This window comes from Delphinus delphis, chromosome 13 (assembly GCF_949987515.2).
Source record: "Delphinus delphis chromosome 13, mDelDel1.2, whole genome shotgun sequence".
Taxonomy (NCBI): domain Eukaryota; kingdom Metazoa; phylum Chordata; class Mammalia; order Artiodactyla; family Delphinidae; genus Delphinus; species Delphinus delphis.
Genome location: NC_082695.1, coordinates 22,945,881 through 22,965,503, shown reverse-complemented (window position 1 = coordinate 22,965,503; position 19,623 = coordinate 22,945,881). Strand labels below are relative to the sequence as shown.

Sequence of the window (19,623 nt, the reverse complement as noted above, 5' to 3'; positions counted from 1 at the left end):
ACTTAAGAAGAGGACCTGCCCTTTTGTGTCTGGGGACCTTTGCTCTGCCAGGGCCCCTCCCTCTGCTCTTCCAACCAGTAAAAGTTAGAGCAGTGCATTTCCTTCCGGGAGAAATAGAATCAGAGAATCAAGGCCTGGGCCAAACTCTAGCCCCACCATGTCCTGTTCCTGCGAGCCTCCTCCCAGCTGCCTGAGTGCCTCAACTCCTTCCTGGGAGGTCAGGCAGCTCCTTCCTGGGAGGTCAGGCAGCACTGAGTGCAGGCACTTGACTAGGATCTGACTTTGATTTGAGTCTGGGTTCTTCCACTGATTTGCTGTTTGACTCTAAGCAATATACCCTCCCTTGGTATCTTGCCTCTCAATAATGTCAGTACTTTTTTAACTGAAAAAAAAAAAAGGCACAAAAAAGTAATTTAAAAGATCCATAATCCACTACTTTAAAAATAATTTTAAGAGAGTGTGTATGTGTGTGTAGAGAAGTGCACATATATATATTTTTTCGGTGTTGTTTTCTTACCAATATTGCTCTGTAGGCTAAATAAGGAAGCAGCCTACAAACATTAGTCTCCTTCTTCTCTTTGCCCCTTAGTTACGTGAACTCAGGAATTTCCAGGGTCTCACTCCTTGGAAGAAGCTCACTCACTTGAAGCGCCCTCTAAGCCAGGGATTTCGCCTCAGCCTACCTCAGCTGCTTTGGTGCTGCCTGGCGTGGGTCTTCATGCTGAGCTGTTTTCCCCACCAGCTCTAGCGGGCATTCAGAGGCCAGTAGGAGGGCTGGGAGTTTGTTTTTGTCACAGGAGTTCTTCTAGGAGTGCTTCTAGGGTCAGGTACCCTGGCCCTAGAACAATGCCTGTGTAGCTGTGACAACTGCACAGTTAGTAGATGTACAAACACAAGTGGCATTTGGTGGGGCTTTGAAGTATATTTAGGATTTTGATAGGTAGAGACAACTCAGAGAGCATTCCAGCAAAGGGACTGGCATGAGCAAAGGTTGAGAGGTGGGAAAGGGCCAGGGCATAATTGGGGAAACTATGAGTAACTAGTTTTGTAGAGTGCAGAGGTGAGCATGTTATTTCTGTACTTGTTTGACTAGTTTTTTCATCCAGCTCTGAACCTTGCATGCTGGCCCTGCAAAGAGGCTTATTTATCGGGACAGACCCAGCATGGGAATGCTTTGCTGTGGTGCACAGGTGCAGGCATTCAGGCCTCTGCCCCAGAGAGGCACGGTGACTCCTGGCCCCTTGATGCATTGGGGGACTGAGCACTTGAACCTAGTATCTCTCCAGCCTATGCCTTCCAGGGAGGGGGCTGCATTCCCTCGCATCTGTGTTAGGGTGTCCATGAGTTAGCAGCTCCAAAAGGAACTGCAGGGATGGAGGGCAGGGGGAGGAATGGAGACCGACCAGGCTGGTGGCTGGGGCCTTAGCCAGGGCCTTTGCTTCTCTTGGCACCTCTGACAGGCCCTGCCCTCTGCTCCACAGGCTAGAGGAAGTCCCCCTGGAGGTGCTGAGGCAGAGGGAGTCCAAATGGCTGGACATGCTCAACAACTGGGACAAGTGGATGGCCAAGAAGCACAAAAAGGTGAGGGTCCTGGCCTTGGGCCTCAGGCTGGGAGTCACAGCTCGGGGAGGAAGTAAAGAGGGAAGAGTTGCATCAATTTGGAGGAGCAGGAGCTTCTCCAACCGCCAGCTGCCTTAGGTGTCCCCACCTGCCAGCTTGGAAATGGGGACAGAAGCTGGCTGGAGGGCAGGTCCCAGGTTTCACTTGGTCCTCCTAGATGACTTCAGACACTCACAGAACTTTGTCCTGGAGTCAAACTTTAAAGCCGCTCTTAGCCAAAAGCCCTTCAGGCAGCTTTCTTCAGCTCTCCTGGGGGAAGTCCTTACTGCTGCTCACCACTTATCAGGGAGGACTTTATAGCACTAATAATAGCCAATGTATGTTATACACTTGCAGTGTGCTGGGCACTTGACTTGGATAATCCTTACAACACCCCAGTGAGATTGGTGGTGGTAGTATCCGCACTTTATGGATGGTTACAGAATCAAGGTTTGAACCCGGGCAGTCTAACTTTAGTGCCTGCACTCTTCACCACCACAATAAGGGGCCTTCTTTACCCTCTAGATTAATTTGATGAGTTCCCTCTTAACCCCTTGGACAAAGCAAAAAGAAAGAAAAGTAACCTCACAGTTTAATGGTCTTATAAAAATGAAAATAACCTGTGGTCCTTTTCTAGTGGGCTATATTTAGGCACTAGCTCTATCACCCAGTAGGAACATCCTTGCCCACCACATGTACGTGTCGATACTCTTGTCTACCTCAACAGGGTCTACTTACTCCCTGGCCTAGCGGAGGCCTGTCCACAGTCCCACAGCTGGGTCTCTCTGCACAAGTACCCAGTGCACAGTGACCCCGCTGGCCTGCTGTTGTCTGCTGACATGCTGGTCTCCAGGCTGGCACAGCTGGCTGCAGGGCTTCGCAGAAAGCCCAGGACCGAAGGTCACATAACGGCTTGGGCCCAGCCCCACAGCCTCCCTCTCTTCGTGCCTGTGGCTAGCTGTGTGACTTTGGGTGAGTCACTTCACCCTCTCAGCCTCAGTTTCCCTGGTCAAGTGGGAATAACAATCCTGTTGCAAGGCTTCTACTGTAAAGCCCTGAGCCCATGGGAGGAAAGGTGCACCCAGGCCAGGGCTCTTCCTTGCTGTTCTATGTGGGCTTTGGGGCATTCATTTTTTGCTAATATAGAAAAACTTTCACTTTAAAAAAAAATTTTTTTTAGAGCAGCTGTTCTTCAGCTGCTTCCTGCCTGACTCTGGGGTCAGTTTTCCTGCTTCCTCAGTTCTCGGGCTTTTATGCTGAGCTTCAGCTCCCTCTCCACTGTCTGCTGTGGTGACTACTGGCTGGCAGGGAGATGGCTGTGGAATTCTCACCCCAGCCTCCCTCGCAGATGGGGATTCCAGAGGGGAGCCTTGGGGAGCTCCTCTCAGCAGAGCAGCCAGCATCACTTCCTCTTCCCCTTTGCTTCCCTGGCACTGTGGTTAGAGGCCAAGGCTACTCCTGCCCAGCAGGGGCCACTGCAGGAGGCTGCACCCTCCCCTCCCCAGAGGCCCTAGCCCTCTGCTTCTCTCCTGCAGTGCTGGCCCTGGGAGCTCTTACTGCCTTGCTGCGCAGGCTTAGGCTTTCCCCATGGTCAGGAAGTTGTGGCACAGGAAGGACAACACCTGCAACAGGAAGTGGATCCAGACCCACTGCACTTATCCTGAGTCCCCAGGACTGGGACCAGGCCCTGCAGGGAGGCAGGCTCTAGCTGGAATTCTGTCTTCCCCTGTAGGGCTCTGCTCAAAGTTTGGCCCTGCCCTCCTGGAGTTCAGCAGGCTGGGTGTTGCTTCACATCTCTCCTTTCCTAAGGCCTTACCTCAGATAATGATAATCCCTTGTGCTTTCTGTTTGCTGAGCACTGTCTCTAGCTTTATCATTGCTGATCCCCACCTTTGCCTCCTCCCTAAGGAGGAGATTATGATCGCCAACACCCCTGTGCTGAGGAGGATTCCAGAGGCCAGAGTGGGAAAGGCTGGCTGTATTCCTGGCTCTCCATCCCCACCTCCCCAGCCTTGGGCCTGGGTGAGGGTGCGGCCTCTTTGAGAACTTAGTGGACTGAAGGTATTCCTGGGCTCCCCTGGGGCAGGCCAAGTATGATAGGGCTGTGATATGTGGGGGCTGGCTCCAGCTGAGCTTGGCCCTAGGGGAGCCTAAAGGGCCTGTGGCTCTGGGCCTCCCTTTGCCAAAGCCTGCCCAGACCAAGCGGCTTCCTTCAGGAGACCCTTGTCCCACAGCAGCAGGAAACTGTTCGTGGAGTCTGGGGCAGTTTCCTTCTGCTCCCTTCCTCTCCCCACTTGGCAGGCAGTCCCAGAAGCTCAACTTGGCTCCTATGACCAGCCACTCTGCTCTTCCCCTACTGCCCTCAGCCTGTCTGCCTGTCTCCTTCCTGGTTCTTGACTCTCTCTGACCCTTGGAAAGTTTTGCCTTGTTTGTGCTGGTCATCAGGAAGCCCGGGCCTTCTGTGCTCCCTCCTCTGAGAGCTTCCATTGGGACTCTTTGAGGGGGTTTCCAGGTGAGGGGAAGTTAGTTAGGTGAGAGCCTGAGGCCCAGGGCTTCTGTGTCAGGCATCCTTCTGGGATTGGAGGGGTGGAGATGAAGCCATCATTTATTGAATTCAGACTGTGTCAGGCTAGGCATGTCCCCCCTGCCACCACCCCACTTCTAATAGAATCCTAGTTGTTATCATTTTGATCTTACTGTTGATGAGAAGTGATTGGCTAAGTAAGGTCAGTGCTGTGAGTAGTGGGGAAAGCCTGTGCCATTTTATTTAGCAAGGGTTGGAATCAGGACTTGTACCCAGGCCAGCTGCCTCAGCCGCGGTCTGGTAATCCTGGGAGCTTAGGGTCAGGGAGAGCAGAAGAGAGGGGATTCTTGACCAAACAAAGAGGGAGCCATTTTGATCAGCTCCCATCTTCCTTCTGAATTCTGCTGAGGTCTTTTCTCTAGGCCGGATGTGTCCTGCCACATAGCTGCTTAAACAAACACTCCCATGAAAGTGCCCAGGCCATGTGTCTGGGCACATTCTGGGTCATCTCGTGAGCTACTCACCCTGTGGCTGAGCTGTGTTCCACATTGTGCAGATCCCTTCCTGGTGACATCCCATGGGGATCCTCTAACTTGTATGGTTCCATTTTGATTCAGTAAATAGTGATGGGGATTCATAATCCTGTGGTAGACTTCAAGAATACCTGTGTTGAGGACTTCCCTGGCGGTCCAGTGGTTAGAACTCCATACTCTCACTGCTGAGGGCCCGGGTTCAATCCCTGGTAGTCGGGAAACTAAGATCCCACAAGCCGCACAGCGTGGTCAAAAAATAAAAAGAATACCTGTGTTATCACTGGACCAGGGAACACGGGGACTCTGCCATCACCTGGTGGCAGCATATCTGATTGCAATATTGTAGCAACAGGGGAGAAGTCCTCTTTTCTCCCCTTTTCGGCTCTTGCTGACATGCTCACTGAAGGCCTGACAAGCACCAGCAGGAGGGGTGGGCTAGCACACAGCCTCTGGGGGAGCAGCCCAGTGGGATGCATAGGCACAGCCCTCGTTTTGACTTTCAGATCCGTCTGCGGTGCCAGAAGGGCATCCCACCTTCTTTGCGGGGCCGTGCTTGGCAATACCTGTCTGGAGGCAAGGTGAAGCTGCAGCAGAACCCTGGAAAGTTTGACGTGAGTTGCCCTTCCTTCACCCTGTCCTCCCTTCCTCGTCTCTTGACTTCCTTTGCGTGGCAGTGATCCTCTGTGTGCTCACCTGGACCTCAGCAGTATGAGTGATTGATGAGATCACTTGTCAAGAGCCTGACTGCCAGGCCTGGTCAGTCTCTGACTCCTGGGGGTACTGCTCATCTGAGGTTCCAGCCCTGAGAAGGCCTCAGTGGGATGGACAGATTTGAAGCTCCCCACTTCCAGCTCTTCCTCTTGACAACCGCCCAGGTTTGCTCTCTTGGACTCAGTGGGCCACCTCCCAGACTGCCTTGGGCCCTGTGCTCTGGGCCTTTGGGGGCCTGCCCAGCAGGGCCACAGAACCCTAACACCTCTTGGCCTCCCGTCCTCTACTCTTTCTGCTGCCTTGTCCAAGCCAGCTAGACATGGTTCACCTGTGTTGCTTATGGGCTTGTCTGCACTAGGGATGGCAGAGCCAAACCAGTATCCTTATAGTTTAGAAGCCAGTCAGGGTCAGAGAGGTTACCCTCTGAAGCCATGCCTTCCCCTCCTGCTGCCCCCTGGCTCCATGATTGCCAGTGTGAAGAATACCACCGCCATTCATGGGGCTTCTTGGGGCCCACGTGGGCTGGGCAGCTCCTCTAGCCTGCTCCTCTAGGGAACTAGGGGAGTCAGTTGGCTTCCCCGGGGTTGCCCTGGCTCACCTGCCAGACTTGGCCCCAGGCATCAGGGTATCTCCCAGGCTCTTGGAGCTGGTAACAGGCAATGAGACAGAGCTGCCAGCCACCAGCTCTTTGTTGACATGCTTCATGCTTCATGCTTCAGTGAACACTCCTGTGCCGCCAAACCTGTTCCTTGAGAAGAGTAGGCAGGGCAGCCTAGAGTTTCTGCCGTTGACCTGGAGGAGGTGAAAGCTGTTTGCTGGCAGCACTTGGCCTCGGGGGATCAGGGGTTGGTGGAGTGTCTGGCCGGGGTCAGACCTGAATCAGGGCGATTGGACTGTCCCACAGAGCACCAATATTGTGCCCCACTCAGGTGGCCTCTGGACTCCAGAGTCTTCCATCTCTTCCATTTCAGGGGGCTGCATTCTGGGCAGAGTGGGAGGTTCAGGGGTGGGAGTCTCAACCCAAGCCCATAGCTTACCTTTGGCTGCCAGAGCACAGGCATGAGAGCCAAGACTTGGGTGGCCCAGTCAGCCTCCTGGTTCCACAGTTAGCAGACATGAACGCATCCTGTGTGAGCAGCGGAGCACGCAGTTCTCTGTGCTTTACATGTCTGGGGAGTGGTACGTCCAGAGAGGAATTGACCACCTCTGTGGGGTCTTGAAGGTTGCTTGTGGGAGGAGGTAGATTTGCCAAGAAAGGCCTTCAAGATGCTCTGAAGCTGAGTGGTGGGTCCCCAAAGCAGTCCTGGGGGCCAGAACAGTGGTTTGTGAACACACCTGGAAGGACTTTGCCTGTGGGTGAGGTAGAGGAAGTGGACGGGGATGAGAAGCTCCCTCTGGCTGCTGTGGGCACAAGAGCCCAGAGGCAAGGGTGCAGTGATGGGGCTGGTGGTGGCAGCATATCCTGCTCCTGTGCTCCCCCACAGACCCAGGCAGCTGACCCCAACCTCAGCTGTCAGGGAAGGTTCCTCAGCCCCTGGTGGCTCCTTCTTCTCAGCATTTGCTACTTCTTCCTCCTTCCTTAGGCAGAGCAGGACCTTCCAGCCTTTTTCTTACTTGGTTTTCTTCTCTGGCTTCACTTCACGATGGCGCCAGCGCCTGCAGGCTCCCTGGGGGCTGCGGTACCTGCATCATCCCCAGTGGCCCACACCTGCCTTTGATTCCCCGTACCCTTTCTCCCTGCAGGCCCTTCAGCTACACCTTTTCCTTTCTCACCCACCCCTGTGTGGCCGAGTGCCTTGGTCTGGTGAGGTAGCCGGTGAGCATATCCTAGCAACTGACCTTTTGGGTTCCCAGGTCCCCACCTCACTGGAACCTTCAGGAGAACTTGTGGGACCCTCCTCTCCCTCCGACAAAAGCAAACCTGCATTGTACTCAGACAGTATCCAGCCCTGGGGCTGACCTGCAGGGTGCATAGGACACACACAGGCCCCCATCTTGAGGGTGTGTGGGGCTCTACAGGTTGCACGTCCACCTCTTCAGCCATGTGCCTGCTCCAGGGCCCTCCGTGGAAGCGCCTGGCCCCTCCCTCCACCCTCCAGCCTCCAGCACTGCGTCAGCTTTTTCTCTCAGTACTTATTCTCTCATGTCAAGTTACCTGGCACCCGAGGGTCCATATTTCAGTGCTGGGACACCCCCACTGAGGGGGCACAAAAGGCAAAAGGGACTTATATGAAGTCACCTGCTGGGCAGGTACCTGGGTCTACACCCATCCATGTGTTTGCTGAGGACCCAGCCTTCCTCCTGGGGGCCTCTCCTGACACTTCCCAGCATGGCAGGCTATGAGTACTTTGTCTGCTTCTCTGCTCAGCCCTCTAGGTTTCCTTCCTGTTGATTTTTTTCTTTCTTTGGTTAAAGTTGAGGTATGAACTTACGTAAAGTAAAATGCACAGATCTTGACCATGCAGTTCAGAGTTTGGACAAATAATAAATACCCATGTAACCAACAAGCAAGTCAAGATATAGAACATTTCAAATGACCAAGTAGTGACTGTTTTGTGTGTAGTAGCTTTGTTTTTATAAATGGAACTCATGCTAAAATGCTCACGGAAGTTCAAAGAAAAGAGTAAAAGTTTGTTGAAACCCCAGCACCCAGAGATAGCTCCAAGGCTAATGGTTTGACAGGTGTCATTACAGTGTTCAGTGCAGCAGGGCACACACACACACACCTTCCTGAATATGTGGCACCACTTGTACAGGGAGATGGGCAGCAGAGGAGTTGGGATTGACAGCTCTGAGTCAACCTGGCTTCCAGGCCCAGCAACACCGTTTTTCTAACCACGAGGCATTGGGCAAGTAGCTTTTCTTTGATCCTCAGTTTCCTCATCTGTGAACAGTGTAATGATAGGACCTGCCTTTTGGGGGTTGAGGAGGACAGTCAGTGAGGCCCACGGGTGCCGTCTTAAACTGTGCTCAGAGTGGTGCTTCCAGGTGGTAGCCATTGCTTTGATAGTCGCCTTCCATCTTAAGGGTGTAACATAAGGTGTCTGAGTCCTGAATGAAGTGCCTAGAGGTTATTTCAAGCCACAGCTATGATGGACACTCTTACCCACACTGGTCTTCCTGGAGCCTGGATCACCTGTCAGGGTTTCCAGGACTCTGCTCTGCTTGTCTCTGCCCCTGCCCAAGCTTTCTGACCTGTCCTTGGGAAGACCCAGTCTCTGATGGGATCGGGTGGACATTTTCCCTGGTGGTGGGTGCTCCTCCAAAACCTGGGACAGTTGTATCCTCCTAGCCATCCCTAACTCCTAAGAGATGCTCTTGACCTTGCTTCCAGGAGCTGGACATGTCCCCCGGGGACCCCAAGTGGCTGGATGTGATTGAGCGTGACCTGCACCGGCAGTTCCCTTTCCACGAGATGTTTGTGTCCCGGGGGGGCCATGGGTGAGCAGGCTGGGCCTTGTGGGCTGGAGGTGGCTCTTCGCCCTTTCCCTCAGGGGGAGAGAGGAGGTAAAATGAGTTTGAGGGTATCTTGGGGTCCCAGGAGTTGGGGGCCCCAAACTACACTGTTAGTTTCCCCTCTTTGGTTTGAGTCTGATGGGTCCTCTTAGTTTCTCCTCTTACGTCTGGGGCAACTTCATCATTTACTCCCCAGAGTGCTAGGGCTTGCCTGGCCTTGGCTTCTTCTGGAAACAGGTTTTGGTGGGGAGAAAGAAGGATAGAGAGAGTTGGGTGGGCAGAGGGTATGTAGGAGAGGAGAGATATGGCAAGCCAGGCCCTGGGACCAAGACAGACATCTGGAACAAAGCTGGTCTGACTCAGAGGCCACAGCTGCTGAGTGAGGGGCCCACACTTCCAACCCAGACACATCCTTACCCTGTATCTGGCATCTTGCCCTGGCCCTGACCCCTGCTTTCTTTTTGAGCCACTGCCTTCACCTGTCAAATGGGGGAGGTGAGAGTCGATGTGCTACAGTGGGAGACTGACCCCTTGGTGACCACAATCAGGTCACATCCCTCTCCAGGGAAGTGCAATTCTGAGACAGGTCCGATCTGGTGGGGCACAGGTGAGGGTAGTGGGTGGCAGAGTCACACCTGTCATTCCTGCCCCGCTTGGCCTCTCCACAGCCAGCAGGACCTATTCCGTGTGCTGAAGGCCTACACACTGTACCGACCTGAGGAGGGCTACTGCCAGGCCCAGGCGCCCATCGCCGCCGTCCTGCTCATGCACATGCCTGCTGAGGTACCACCAGGCCTCGGGCGGGCAAGCGGCTGGCGGGCAGGGAACAGCCAGCAGCAAGGCCTCACGTCTCTTTTGCCCACAGCAAGCCTTCTGGTGCCTGGTGCAGATCTGTGAGAAGTACCTGCCCGGCTACTACAGTGAGAAACTGGTGAGTACTTGCTGGGCCTGGGCCCTGGCCTCAGACCCGCCCCAGCCTGGATGCCCTTTGTCTAGGCCTTAACTCTCTAAGCCATTCCTGTCCCCGCTTAAGTCCTTCCCAGCCTTCTGTTGCTTTCAGGCTGAAGTCCCAAGGCCTGCCAGGGTCAGGGCTCCCAGGCTCCAGCCTCATCAGTCCCACACTCCCTCCGTTGCTGCCTCCAGCCGCAAGGCTGTTGGGCAGGATCGCTGTTCCTCCAGTGCACCGAGTTCCTCCCTGCCTCGGCCTTGTCATAGGCTTAAACCTCTGCCCCTTTCCTTCCACTTCTAACTCTACTTTTCCCTCAGCTTTCAGCCCTCCGGAGCTGTCCTTGACTCTGACAGGTGGCACCTCCGGCACACGCTCCCCCAGTGTTCCTGTTCCTGCCATGTTCTGGTCACTCAGCCCCCTCCCTCTTCCCTCCCTCTGGTCTCATTGCTTCTGTAATTCATGTCTGTCTGGCCCTCTGCACGACATGCCCCATGAGGGGGACTTAGCTGTGTCTGGTTGGCTCATTGTTGTATCCCAGCACCCAGCATGAGCTTGACACCCTGCAACATTAGCCGCCTGAAGAACGAATGGATGCCTGCCTGGAGCTGGGGCCGGGCGTAGTTCCCGCCCTGGCTGCTGTGGGCCCATGGTTATGGCCCTGTGGCTTCACTGTCCCCCCAGGAGGCCATCCAGCTGGATGGGGAGATCCTCTTCTCGCTGCTACAGAAGGTGTCTCCCGTGGCCCACAAGCACCTCAGCCAGCAGAAGATCGACCCGCTGCTCTACATGACAGAGTGGTTCATGTGTGCCTTCTCGCGCACCTTGCCCTGGAGCTCCGTGCTGCGTGTCTGGGACATGTTTTTCTGCGAAGGTACTGGGCTGGGCTCAGGGGAGCACCCTTGCCCCCAGCCCAGCCCACAGGAGGCCTCTGTTTCCAGAGAAACTCTCTAAAGGACCCCTTGCACTCATTGCCCGCTTCCCCCATGCAGGAGTCAAGATCATCTTCCGGGTGGGGTTGGTGCTGCTGAAGCACGCACTGGGCTCCCCTGAGAAGCTCAAAGCCTGCCAAGGCCAGTATGAGACCATCGAGCAGTTGCGGAGCCTCAGCCCCAAGATCATGCAGGAGGCCTTCCTGGTCCAGGAGGTACAGCCCACACCTTCCCCTCGCCACCGGGAGGGAGGGGGAGACTTGAGGGCCCTTTGGCGGGGGGCCTGGTAGCCCTCTACCCCTGAGGCCTTGTGCTCAGCAGCCCAGAGCAGTGTGGACAGGCCCCATTCTTCTGTCTGAACAAGAAGAGGGGGAACAGGCCTAGGTTCTAGGGAATAAAAGTAGGTGCAACCCACCACCCGCATCCTCCCTGGCCCTACAACCATGGCCTTGGCTTTCTTTTCTTATTTTTGTGGACCATTTTTAAAGTCTTTATTGAATTTGTTACAATATTGCTTCTGTTTTATATTTTGGTTTTTTGGCCCCGAGGCATGTGGGATCTAGCTTCCCGACCAGGGAAGCGGTCCCGACCAGGGACCCCCTGCACTGGAAGGCAAAGTTTTAACCACTGACCACCACCAAAGTCCCAGCCTTTTTTTCTTTCTTTTGTGGATTTTTGTCTCTCTGGGGCTGTAATGAGGTGACACATATTTAGGCAAGTGGACTCATGAGCTTTCTCCTCTAAGGCAATGGGTCTCAAGTGCCTGGCTCACCTGGCACTCACTTCTGGGACTTGTGACCACCACAGGGTCCAGACCCGCCACCCTTCCCGTGGTCAGCCTTTAGTGACCAGGGCTTGGGGAGCTGAGGGAGAGCAGGGGCCCAGGCTGGGACGCAGAAAGGGAAGGTTCTTCCTGGTGCCCACCCGCCTGTCATTGCCCCCACAGGTGGTAGAGTTGCCAGTGACAGAGCGTCAGATAGAGCGTGAGCACCTCATCCAGCTGCGGCGCTGGCAGGATACCCGGGGTGAGTTGCAGTGCCACTCTCCACCCAGGCTGCACGGTGCCAAGGCCATCCTGGAGGCAGAGCCAGGCCCGTGGCCCACCCTGCAACCTTCACCGTCCATCCGCCTGCCCCCAGATGCCCCCCTCCCTGGTTCCAAAGGCAAGTACAAGCCGCCCAAGCAGGTCCAGAAGGAGCAACGGAAGCAGGCGAAGGCGAGTGGGCAGTGGGACAAGCCCCCGACCCCAAGTCAAGCCAAGGTGGCAGCTGCTGCGGGAGACGCATGTCCCCCACGGGATGTGCACCCAAAGGACCCGGTCTACCAGGACCCCCAAGACTCAGCTCCCCAGGACTCAGCCTACCACTGCTCCCAGGAGAGCCTGACGTCCCAGGAGAGTGAGGACACCTACTTGTAACCCTGGCAGCTCAGGCCCCTGGGCTGGGGTCTCCACACACCTACACGGTTCACGGACTGACACTCCAGGGCTTGCCCACTCTCTGAGGGCCTGGCTGCCTGGCCCCTGGGCGGCAGAGAGTCTAGCTGGCCCAGCACAGATTCTGCCTGAGCCTCCTTATTTATTTTCTCCAGAGTGGAGCTCGGGCCGGCCCAGCTGGGGCAGGCAGAAGTGAGGGCCGATGGGTGGGGCCTCACTCAGCACCCGCCTCCTGAGGGGATGCTCCCCAGGGCTAGGGCACTGACGTGAGGGGAAAGGGAGGGGAAAAGGGTGGGGTGCTCTTTGTGTAAAATAGAAACATGGTTTTGTACAGAAATAAAACAACGCTTGTATAGAGAGCTGCTGTGCAGCTAGGGACTGGGAAGGGGGTGCCAACCCTGGTGCTCAGCATCTCTTCTGCACACCCTCCAGAGCCCCCCATCCTGGTCACAGCCCAGCACTAGAACCTCTCTGAGAAGTACCTTTGCCAGAGGAGATGCCAGGTCTAGGGCCAGCCCTTATTCCTGGCCCCTGTATCCCCTTACTCCATCCCCTCTGCCCCATGGCCACCATCTGCCATGGATGAGGGAGGGTCACCAGTGCTGGGGCAAAGCAGGGCCTGCTCCCAGGCTTTGATGCCTACCCATCACAGAAGGGGAGGGGCTCCTTAAGGAGGTCCTTTCAGGGTCTTCCTCCTCCAAGGGCTGGCCTGGATGCCACTTCGGGCCCCAGTAAGGTACTGAGTGCTCATTCTGGTCAGGTGCTGGTGCCAAGGGTGGGTGATCATGAATGCCCTCACATGCTCAGCCCAGGCCTCCATCAAAGTTAGAGGGGTGCGGGGCGAAATCTGGATCTGTGATAAAAGGTCGCCTGCCATTTACTGAGCACTTATAATATGCCTGGCTGCACTGGTTGTGTCACGTGTTTGATCAGGTAGGCTTTATTATTATCCCCATTTTACAGATGAGGAAACAGAGGAGCTGAGTGGGAAAGATGAAGCTGATCCAGATTTGTACCCAGAGCCCCTCACTACCTCTCCTGACTAGGGTGACCGGACTCTGCCATCGAGGACCCATGCAGGCACTGTGGTCACAACTGATGACCAGAAGGGCGAGGACAGGGTGTCCCTGGGAGAGGCCCCCCTTCTGCTGAGGAAGCAGCTTTTCCAGTCAAACAATAGTGGCTGTTCCTGGCAGGCCACCAAGCTGGGCCAGGCCATGGGGGAGGGGGGAGAGAGAGGAGTAGAGCCTCCCTGGGAGCTTTTAGGCATTGCAGGGCCTCAGCCTGGAACATCTTGTTCTGGTACAGCTGGGGATACTGAGGCCTGAGGAGGTCAAGGGTCGCATGAACCTGTCAGAGCAAGCGATCCACATCCTACCTCCTACCCCTCACCCCTGTGGCTCCCTACCCCATCTGCACCTGCCATCAACGAGATGAGGGGTTCAGAGGACACTCCCCTCCCCCTGGCCCTCCAGGGGACTGGCCAGGATGTGGTGGCTTCAGTGTTCCACTGGGATCCACCATGCCGGAGAGTCCAGCGGGAAAGGTGCTGCCCCACTTTCATTCGCCTACAGTAGAGGCCCCCGAGCAGGCAGGAGGCCTGCTCAGGCCTGCTGGATCCCAATCAGACCTGAGGCCTGCTTTAACCTGTTTGGTTCAAAGCCTCGCATCTGAGGCCTGCAGACGCTCAGGCCAGACAAGGGCCCCTGGAGCGTGTTCCATCCTGCTAGGAGCCAGCCTAGGTGTGCTGGTGCCTGCTCAGCACTGGGGTTTTCGTAGACCTGAGGAGGCCAGCCCTAATGTTGAAATGAGCCCAAGTTGGCACTATCAAGCCTCAGATCTGGGGTGTCTGCCAGTGCTGGGGGGGCCTGCTTGGGCATGAAGCAAGTTTAGATGTGCTCAGGCCACGTAAGTTCTGCTAATGACTGCAGGCTTAAGTCTCTGCTGAGAGCTGAGTACCCAGTGAGCCCCAGATGCATAGCCCTGTTCCCCCAAAGTTTGAGTTTTGGGCAAGTGTTAGGCCTGGCCACCCTCAGCTCCCTACCCCACAGCATGCTGCTCAGAGGTGGCTGGAGCCCTCCCTTTTCTGAAAGTTGGGTGAGAGGAACAGATGTGGGGGCCACCAAGTCCAGGTTAGGTTTCACCTTGTCAGTCCACTGACAGGGTTCACAAAGCACGGAGGGGTACGTATCAACACCAGTCCTGGACAGCCCTTGCTGGGGGTCTTTTGTCTCCGCCACCCCAGCCAGCACTGGTGGCCCTGCACCATGCTGAGCCATGAGAGGAAGGAGGGGGAAAGACGCCAGGACACTGTTGGCTGAGAACCACAGGGTCGCCTGGGCTGCACAGTGGACCCCACCCCTCCGTGTTCCACGGATTTGGGGGCAGCGTTCTGTCCCAGCCCAGCCCCGGTTCGTCTTGTGGCCCTCCAAGGCTCAGTGAAATTAATCATAAGATGCGGGCCCAAGGACAGAAATGACCCCAAGCATCCGCTGGCTCCGGACCCCACCGCAGCGGGCGTCCAACGGAAAGGGCGGAGCCCGGAGAGGGGGCGAGGCACGGGCTGGGCCTAGAGGACTCGACGCGGGTGGGGTCAGAGGGTGATTCCCGAGCCACTGACGAGGGGGAGGAGGCAGCAGGGGCGGAGTTCGGCGGGCTGGAAGGAGAGGAGTGTGGCTCCGGCGTTAGAAGGAGGCGTGGCCACCCTGGATTGGCCGCCCGTCCCGCACGGCGTGGCCGTCAGGGAGCTGGCGTAGGTGGCGGCGTGGACTCGGCCGCCCACCGGCTCCTTTAAGCCCCCCGGCACCGCCCCCACCGACCCGCCCCCAGCACGGCCTGGGCCAGGTTGGCGGCAGGGTCGGCTCCGTGCGGGCAGCGATGGAGCTGCACATCCTAGAGCACCGGGTGCGGGTGCTGAGCCTCGCCCGCCCCGGTCTCTGGCTCTACACCCACCCGCTCATCAAGCTGCTCTTCCTGCCCCGCCGAAGCCGGTGCGAGCCCGGGTTCGGGGCACATATGGGGGTGGGCTCCACTGTCGCTTTGGGACGGGGTCGGGAGATTAGGACCGCCGCGGGGCCAGCGACAGCAGGCGGGGAGAGCCCTCTCTGCCACCCTCCCTCCCCCCGCCCCCGGCCGCCATCCGGCCTGGGCCTACGCTCCCTGGGACCGCCGCCTATCCGGCCCCGTGAGGCCCCCTCCCAGGGCCGGTTAAGGCGCAAACAGCCTGGGATGGTCAATGCTTAACTCCTAGTGGTGTCAGGTGGGGGCATTCCTTCCTGGCGACCGCGGGGAGCTTTTTACAGATGCCTCCCATCGGGTCAGAGGGGCTGGTCTTGGGGGCCCAAGGTCCGACGCTCCGGGACTGTCGCCGCGGGTGAGCCTTTCCTCCTTCCCGGAATGGAGGGGCAGGGGGCTCCTGCAGAGGTCGGGGAGGCGGAAAGGAGTCCGCAGTTCCGGAGATGGGGCACACACCCCACTGTCCTGGGGAGAAAACTGAGGCTTGAGGGGGCAGGGAGGTGCCCGGCGGGGGTCTACCCGCCCCCTCCGCCCCACCCAGGCTGAAGATGCCCCCGCCCCCCAACCAGGTGCAAGTTCTTCAGCCTGACGGAGACCCCCGAGGATTACACGCTCATGGTGGACGAGGAGGGCTTCAAAGGTGGGGGCTGGGCTGGGGAGGGGGAGTAGGGGAAGGAAACTGCGTTCTTTGCCAGATTCTCACCGAATGTTAGGATCCAAGGTCGCAAGAGCTGGGGCCTTGAAGGAGGATGGATCTGGGTTCGAATCCATTTCCACTATTCACTGGCTGTGTGCCCTTGAGCAAGTCACTTCCCCTCTCTGAGCTGTTTGTTTCCGCTTATGTAAAGTGGGTATAGTTACGGTTCTGATCTTATAGGGTCCCACGAGGGCTTTATAATGGGGCTGTGTGTGGAGGACACTTAGCAGCCGCAGGCCAGCAACAGGGCCTCAGTTACAGTTCTGGAGCAAGAATCGGGTTTCTGTGGCTGTTTCACCACCACCCCCATCTGCCTTTGGACTGTTTCTCCTTGGACTTCTCTCCCTGGTGTGGGTCACCCCCTCCTGGACTGGTCTGGCGACTCCAGGAGTCTGAGGGTTGGGGAAGGAATGCAGGCAGCCAGCCCAGGGCAGGATCCTGGCCGGCCTCCTAGCTGTGCTTGGGCGATTAGCAGCCCGCCTGGTTGTGGCCCCTGCTCTGGACTGGACGCCAGCCTGGTCCCTCCCTGGTCCCTGGAGCTGACATCTGCCTTTTACTCCTGCCAGCTTGACCCATCCTGACAGGCCTGGAGCCTCAGGCCAGCCAACTGGGGCTTGGTCCATCCCGCATAGCACCACTTCAGGCCTTAGTTTCCCTATTTGTGCAGCAGAAAAGTCTGGGTCTGCTCAGAGGGAAGGGCGTCCCCCAGCCAACGTGGTCTGCTGGCTCCCCCTGGTGGTGCCATGTGGTATAAGGCATCTGTGATCCCACAGGACAATGTCATCCCATTCTACAGAGGAGGAAACTAAGGCTCAGAGAAGTTAAATCATTTGCCCCAGGTCAGCAAAAAGTAAATGGTGAGGCTGGGATTGGAACCCAGCTCTGTCTGGATTTGGAACTCCGATCTTAACTGGGAAGTTACAATCCCTGACAGGCCAACACCTGAAGCACCTCTCAGTCCTTGCAGACATGCAGGTCTCAGGAGCAGAACTTGGGGGAGGAAGACAGCTCCAGTCTCCAGACCTGACCTGACCTTGGTAGAACTCTCCAAGGCTCAGACAGGGAAACTGAGGGCAGGGTCCAGCCCTGTAGGCCCTGACTGGGCATGTGCCCCCTGCCCCACAGAGCTGCCCCCATCTGAGTTCCTGCAAGTGGCTGAGGCCACGTGGCTGGTGCTGAACGTGTCATCCCACAGTGGCGCAGCAGTGCAGGCTGCTGGGGTCACCAAGATCGCCCGCTCAGTAATTGCACCGCTGGCCGAGCACCACGTGTCGGTGCTGATGCTGTCCACCTACCAGACAGACTTCATCCTGGTGAGTTTCCTGCAGGTGCTGGTGCGGGGCAGGGTGGGCATGGGTGCCTGGGGACCCATGTGTTGTGCCATCTCCTGTGGCCCAGGTGCGAGAGCAGGACCTGTCCGTGGTGATCCACACGCTGGCCCAGGAGTTCGACATTTATCGAGAGGTGGGCGGGGAGCCTGTGCCCGTTGCCAGGGATGATTCCAGCAACGGCTTTCCCCGTGCCCAGCATGGTGAGGGCCGCCCTCTGACACCCAGGCCTGGGCAGGGGCTCCTCTTCCCACTGGGCCCCTTCCCTTGAGCAGGTGGGTCTGTGGGCTTAGGGAGACCAGCTGACACTGACCCCCTCATAAGATAGGGAGATGGGGCCAGGAAAACTCAGGCAGGTACCTGCATGTAGACCGTGACCCGGCACCCAGCCCAGGCCTCCTCTCTGGCTGGCCACCAGGGGGCGTCGCAGCCCACAGTCGCCCTTTCACCTGTCACCACCTTGTCCCTCCGGAGCAGGGCCCAGCCCCACGGTCCATCCCATCCAGAGCCCAGAGAACCGTTTCTGTGTCCTCACGCTGGACCCTGAGACGCTGCCAGCCATCGCCACCACCCTCATTGATGTCCTCTTCTATTCACACAGGTGGGCCTTGTTTGCGTTTGTCTCTTTGTCCTCATATCTTGTTCCCCGTGCTCTTTCCCACCACCTTCCGCCCATCCCTTGGTTCTGCGGATTCTGTGCCCTGTTCTGTATCTGGGGTTCCTGGCAGCCTGCGATGCACATGTATCGTGCACTGAGGTTCAGGCAAGGTCCTGATGCCGCAGCTGGAGCCCTCCCCTCTGGTGTGGGCAGAGCCACCCCTGAGCTGTGCCCTGGCAGGCCCTCCGGCCCTGGGTTCTGTGTCTTTGGCACAAGCAGGGTTCATCATCTTCCCCCATCCCCACCTACACCAGCAGGAGGTCAGGGTGCTTGGAAGGGGAGAAAGTGGCCCAGGGACAGGAGGGTCTGCCCAGGGCCAGTTGTGCCAGTCCCTTCCCAGGTGTGGAGACCAACAGGGAGGTGGAGTGGACAGAGCACCTGAGCCTACTCTCCCTCCCCAGTCCCCCTAAGGAGGCAGCCTCCGGTGGTCCTGGATCCAGCTCCATCACCTTCTTTGCTTTCTCCCTCATTGAGGGCTACATCTCCATTGTCATGGATGCTGAAACGCAGAAAAAGTATGTGACCCCTGACCCTAGGTGGGCCACAGGCCCTAAGTCAGCCCCAGGGAGGGAGGGGGTAGAACGGCAGACTCCGAGGTCACCAGGCTGACCTGCCCAGGGAGCTCATAGTGGGGCAAGGAGGGGACAGGGGTGCCCTGCCCACTGCCCACCTGCCTCCCCAGGTTCCCCAGTGACCTGCTGCTGACCAGCTCCTCAGGGGAGCTGTGGAGGATGGTGCGCATCGGCGGACAGCCCCTGGGCTTTGGTGAGGGCTGCACCTCATGTGTCGGGGGCTTGGGAAGGGCTGGTGGTGGGGGTGGGGATCAGGGCGATCCACATGGACCTCTCCTCAACCCTCAGATGAGTGTGGGATTGTGGCCCAGATCGCAGGTCCCCTGGCTGCGGCCGACATCTCCGCCTACTACATCAGTACCTTCAACTTCGACCATGCCCTGGTGAGCGCTGCTGGCTGGGGCCAGGGCCCCTGGAGGGACGCTGAGGGGGTGGGGTGGCAGGAGGTGGCCCCAGCTGGCACAGGAAGTTGGGCAGCCCTGACCCCTCCCTCTGTCCACCTGCCTGCAGGTTCCTGAGGATGGCATTGGCAGTGTCATCAAGGTCCTCCAGCATCGGCAGGAGGGTCTGGGCTCCTGAGGCCCTGAGGGGAACAGCAGCCTCCAGGCTCTCCCCTTGTCCTCAAGCTTCCAGAGACTTCTCAAAGCTTTTTACTCAAGCTCTGGGATGTTCCTGTTGGGGGACTCCTCCTTCCGCTCTGTGTATGTAAGCTGCGTGCAGACACTGGCTCTCACGTGGACACGCGTGTCTGCCCATCGCAGGGGAACACGGTGCTCAGGGCTTCCTCCAGGAAGCCCCTCAACCCATCACTCCCTGCGGGGCCTCGGCATTTGCACATTCCCTGCCTGAGGCCAGAGCCTTCCCCCCTCAGCGCCCTGGGTGGGCCGGCTGCTCCCCAGAAGGCCTGATCTCCCTTCTGCCTCTGGCTCTGTTGCCTTTCCTGGCCAAGTGAATTCTGACAGTGCCTTCCCTTCCTGGGGCCTCCAAAAAAAGTATTTTTACATCTCTATCTCTCTTCTTTTTTAATCAACTTGTTAATAAAGAGCTTGTAGTGAGCAGGCCAGGCTGTGGTCCTTGGGGTTGTCCAGGCCTTGGCCATGCCTGCCCCACAGCTCCCCAGGGCCCCTCTGCCTGAGGTCCTGGACTCTCCCCGCTCTGCCGGCTCCGGGCCTCACCTCCCTCAGTTCTCACCTCAAGAGCGTAGATGAGCTATTGCT

General features: G+C 57.4%; 2 protein-coding genes across 6 annotated transcripts in view; both read left to right on the top strand.

The window, feature by feature from the left end:
* TBC1D10A (TBC1 domain family member 10A) overlaps nt 1-12,502 on the top strand; it is a 30,187-nt gene extending 17,685 nt beyond the window's left edge. The window contains exons 2-10 of one of the 2 annotated variants that reach the window (XM_060028325.1): nt 1,482-1,581; nt 5,160-5,267; nt 8,702-8,808; nt 9,492-9,606; nt 9,689-9,754; nt 10,454-10,643; nt 10,762-10,916; nt 11,648-11,726; nt 11,841-12,502. In XM_060028325.1, coding sequence (XP_059884308.1) covers nt 1,482-1,581; nt 5,160-5,267; nt 8,702-8,808; nt 9,492-9,606; nt 9,689-9,754; nt 10,454-10,643; nt 10,762-10,916; nt 11,648-11,726; nt 11,841-12,118 — 1,198 coding nt within the window. In that variant the 3' untranslated portion in view covers nt 12,119-12,502. Of the gene's footprint in view, nt 1-1,481; nt 1,582-5,159; nt 5,268-8,701; nt 8,809-9,491; nt 9,607-9,688; nt 9,755-10,453; nt 10,644-10,761; nt 10,917-11,647 lie in introns of both variants that reach the window. The other variant, XM_060028324.1, reaches the window with a different exon arrangement.
* A 2,385-nt stretch (nt 12,503-14,887) lies between these two features.
* On the top strand, nt 14,888-19,458 carry CASTOR1 (cytosolic arginine sensor for mTORC1 subunit 1). Of its 4 annotated transcripts, XM_060028326.1 has the most exons (10): nt 14,888-15,126; nt 15,396-15,509; nt 15,721-15,791; nt 16,974-17,161; nt 17,247-17,379; nt 17,654-17,777; nt 18,236-18,349; nt 18,517-18,599; nt 18,695-18,789; nt 18,917-19,458. In XM_060028326.1, exons 1-10 carry the CDS (start codon nt 15,014-15,016, stop codon nt 18,983-18,985), a joined length of 1,104 nt encoding a protein of 367 aa, XP_059884309.1. In that variant the 5' UTR covers nt 14,888-15,013; the 3' UTR covers nt 18,986-19,458. The 4 variants fall into 4 exon arrangements, with proteins under 4 accessions (XP_059884309.1, XP_059884311.1, XP_059884312.1 ...); XM_060028328.1 differs by lacking the exon at nt 15,396-15,509; XM_060028329.1 differs by lacking the exons at nt 17,247-17,379; nt 18,517-18,599.
* The last annotated feature ends 165 nt before the right edge of the window (nt 19,459-19,623 follow it).

Bases quoted from the DNA above. Each gene is read 5' to 3' on its own strand.
- CASTOR1 (XM_060028326.1), top strand. From the start codon at position 15,014: ATGGAGCTGCACATCCTAGAGCACCGGGTGCGGGTGCTGAGCCTCGCC. The intron at 15,510-15,720 runs GTGAGCCTTTCC...CCCCCCAACCAG, and splicing joins CTCCGGGACTGTCGCCGCGG to GTGCAAGTTCTTCAGCCTGA. The intron at 18,600-18,694 runs GTGAGGGCTGCA...CTCAACCCTCAG, and splicing joins CGGACAGCCCCTGGGCTTTG to ATGAGTGTGGGATTGTGGCC.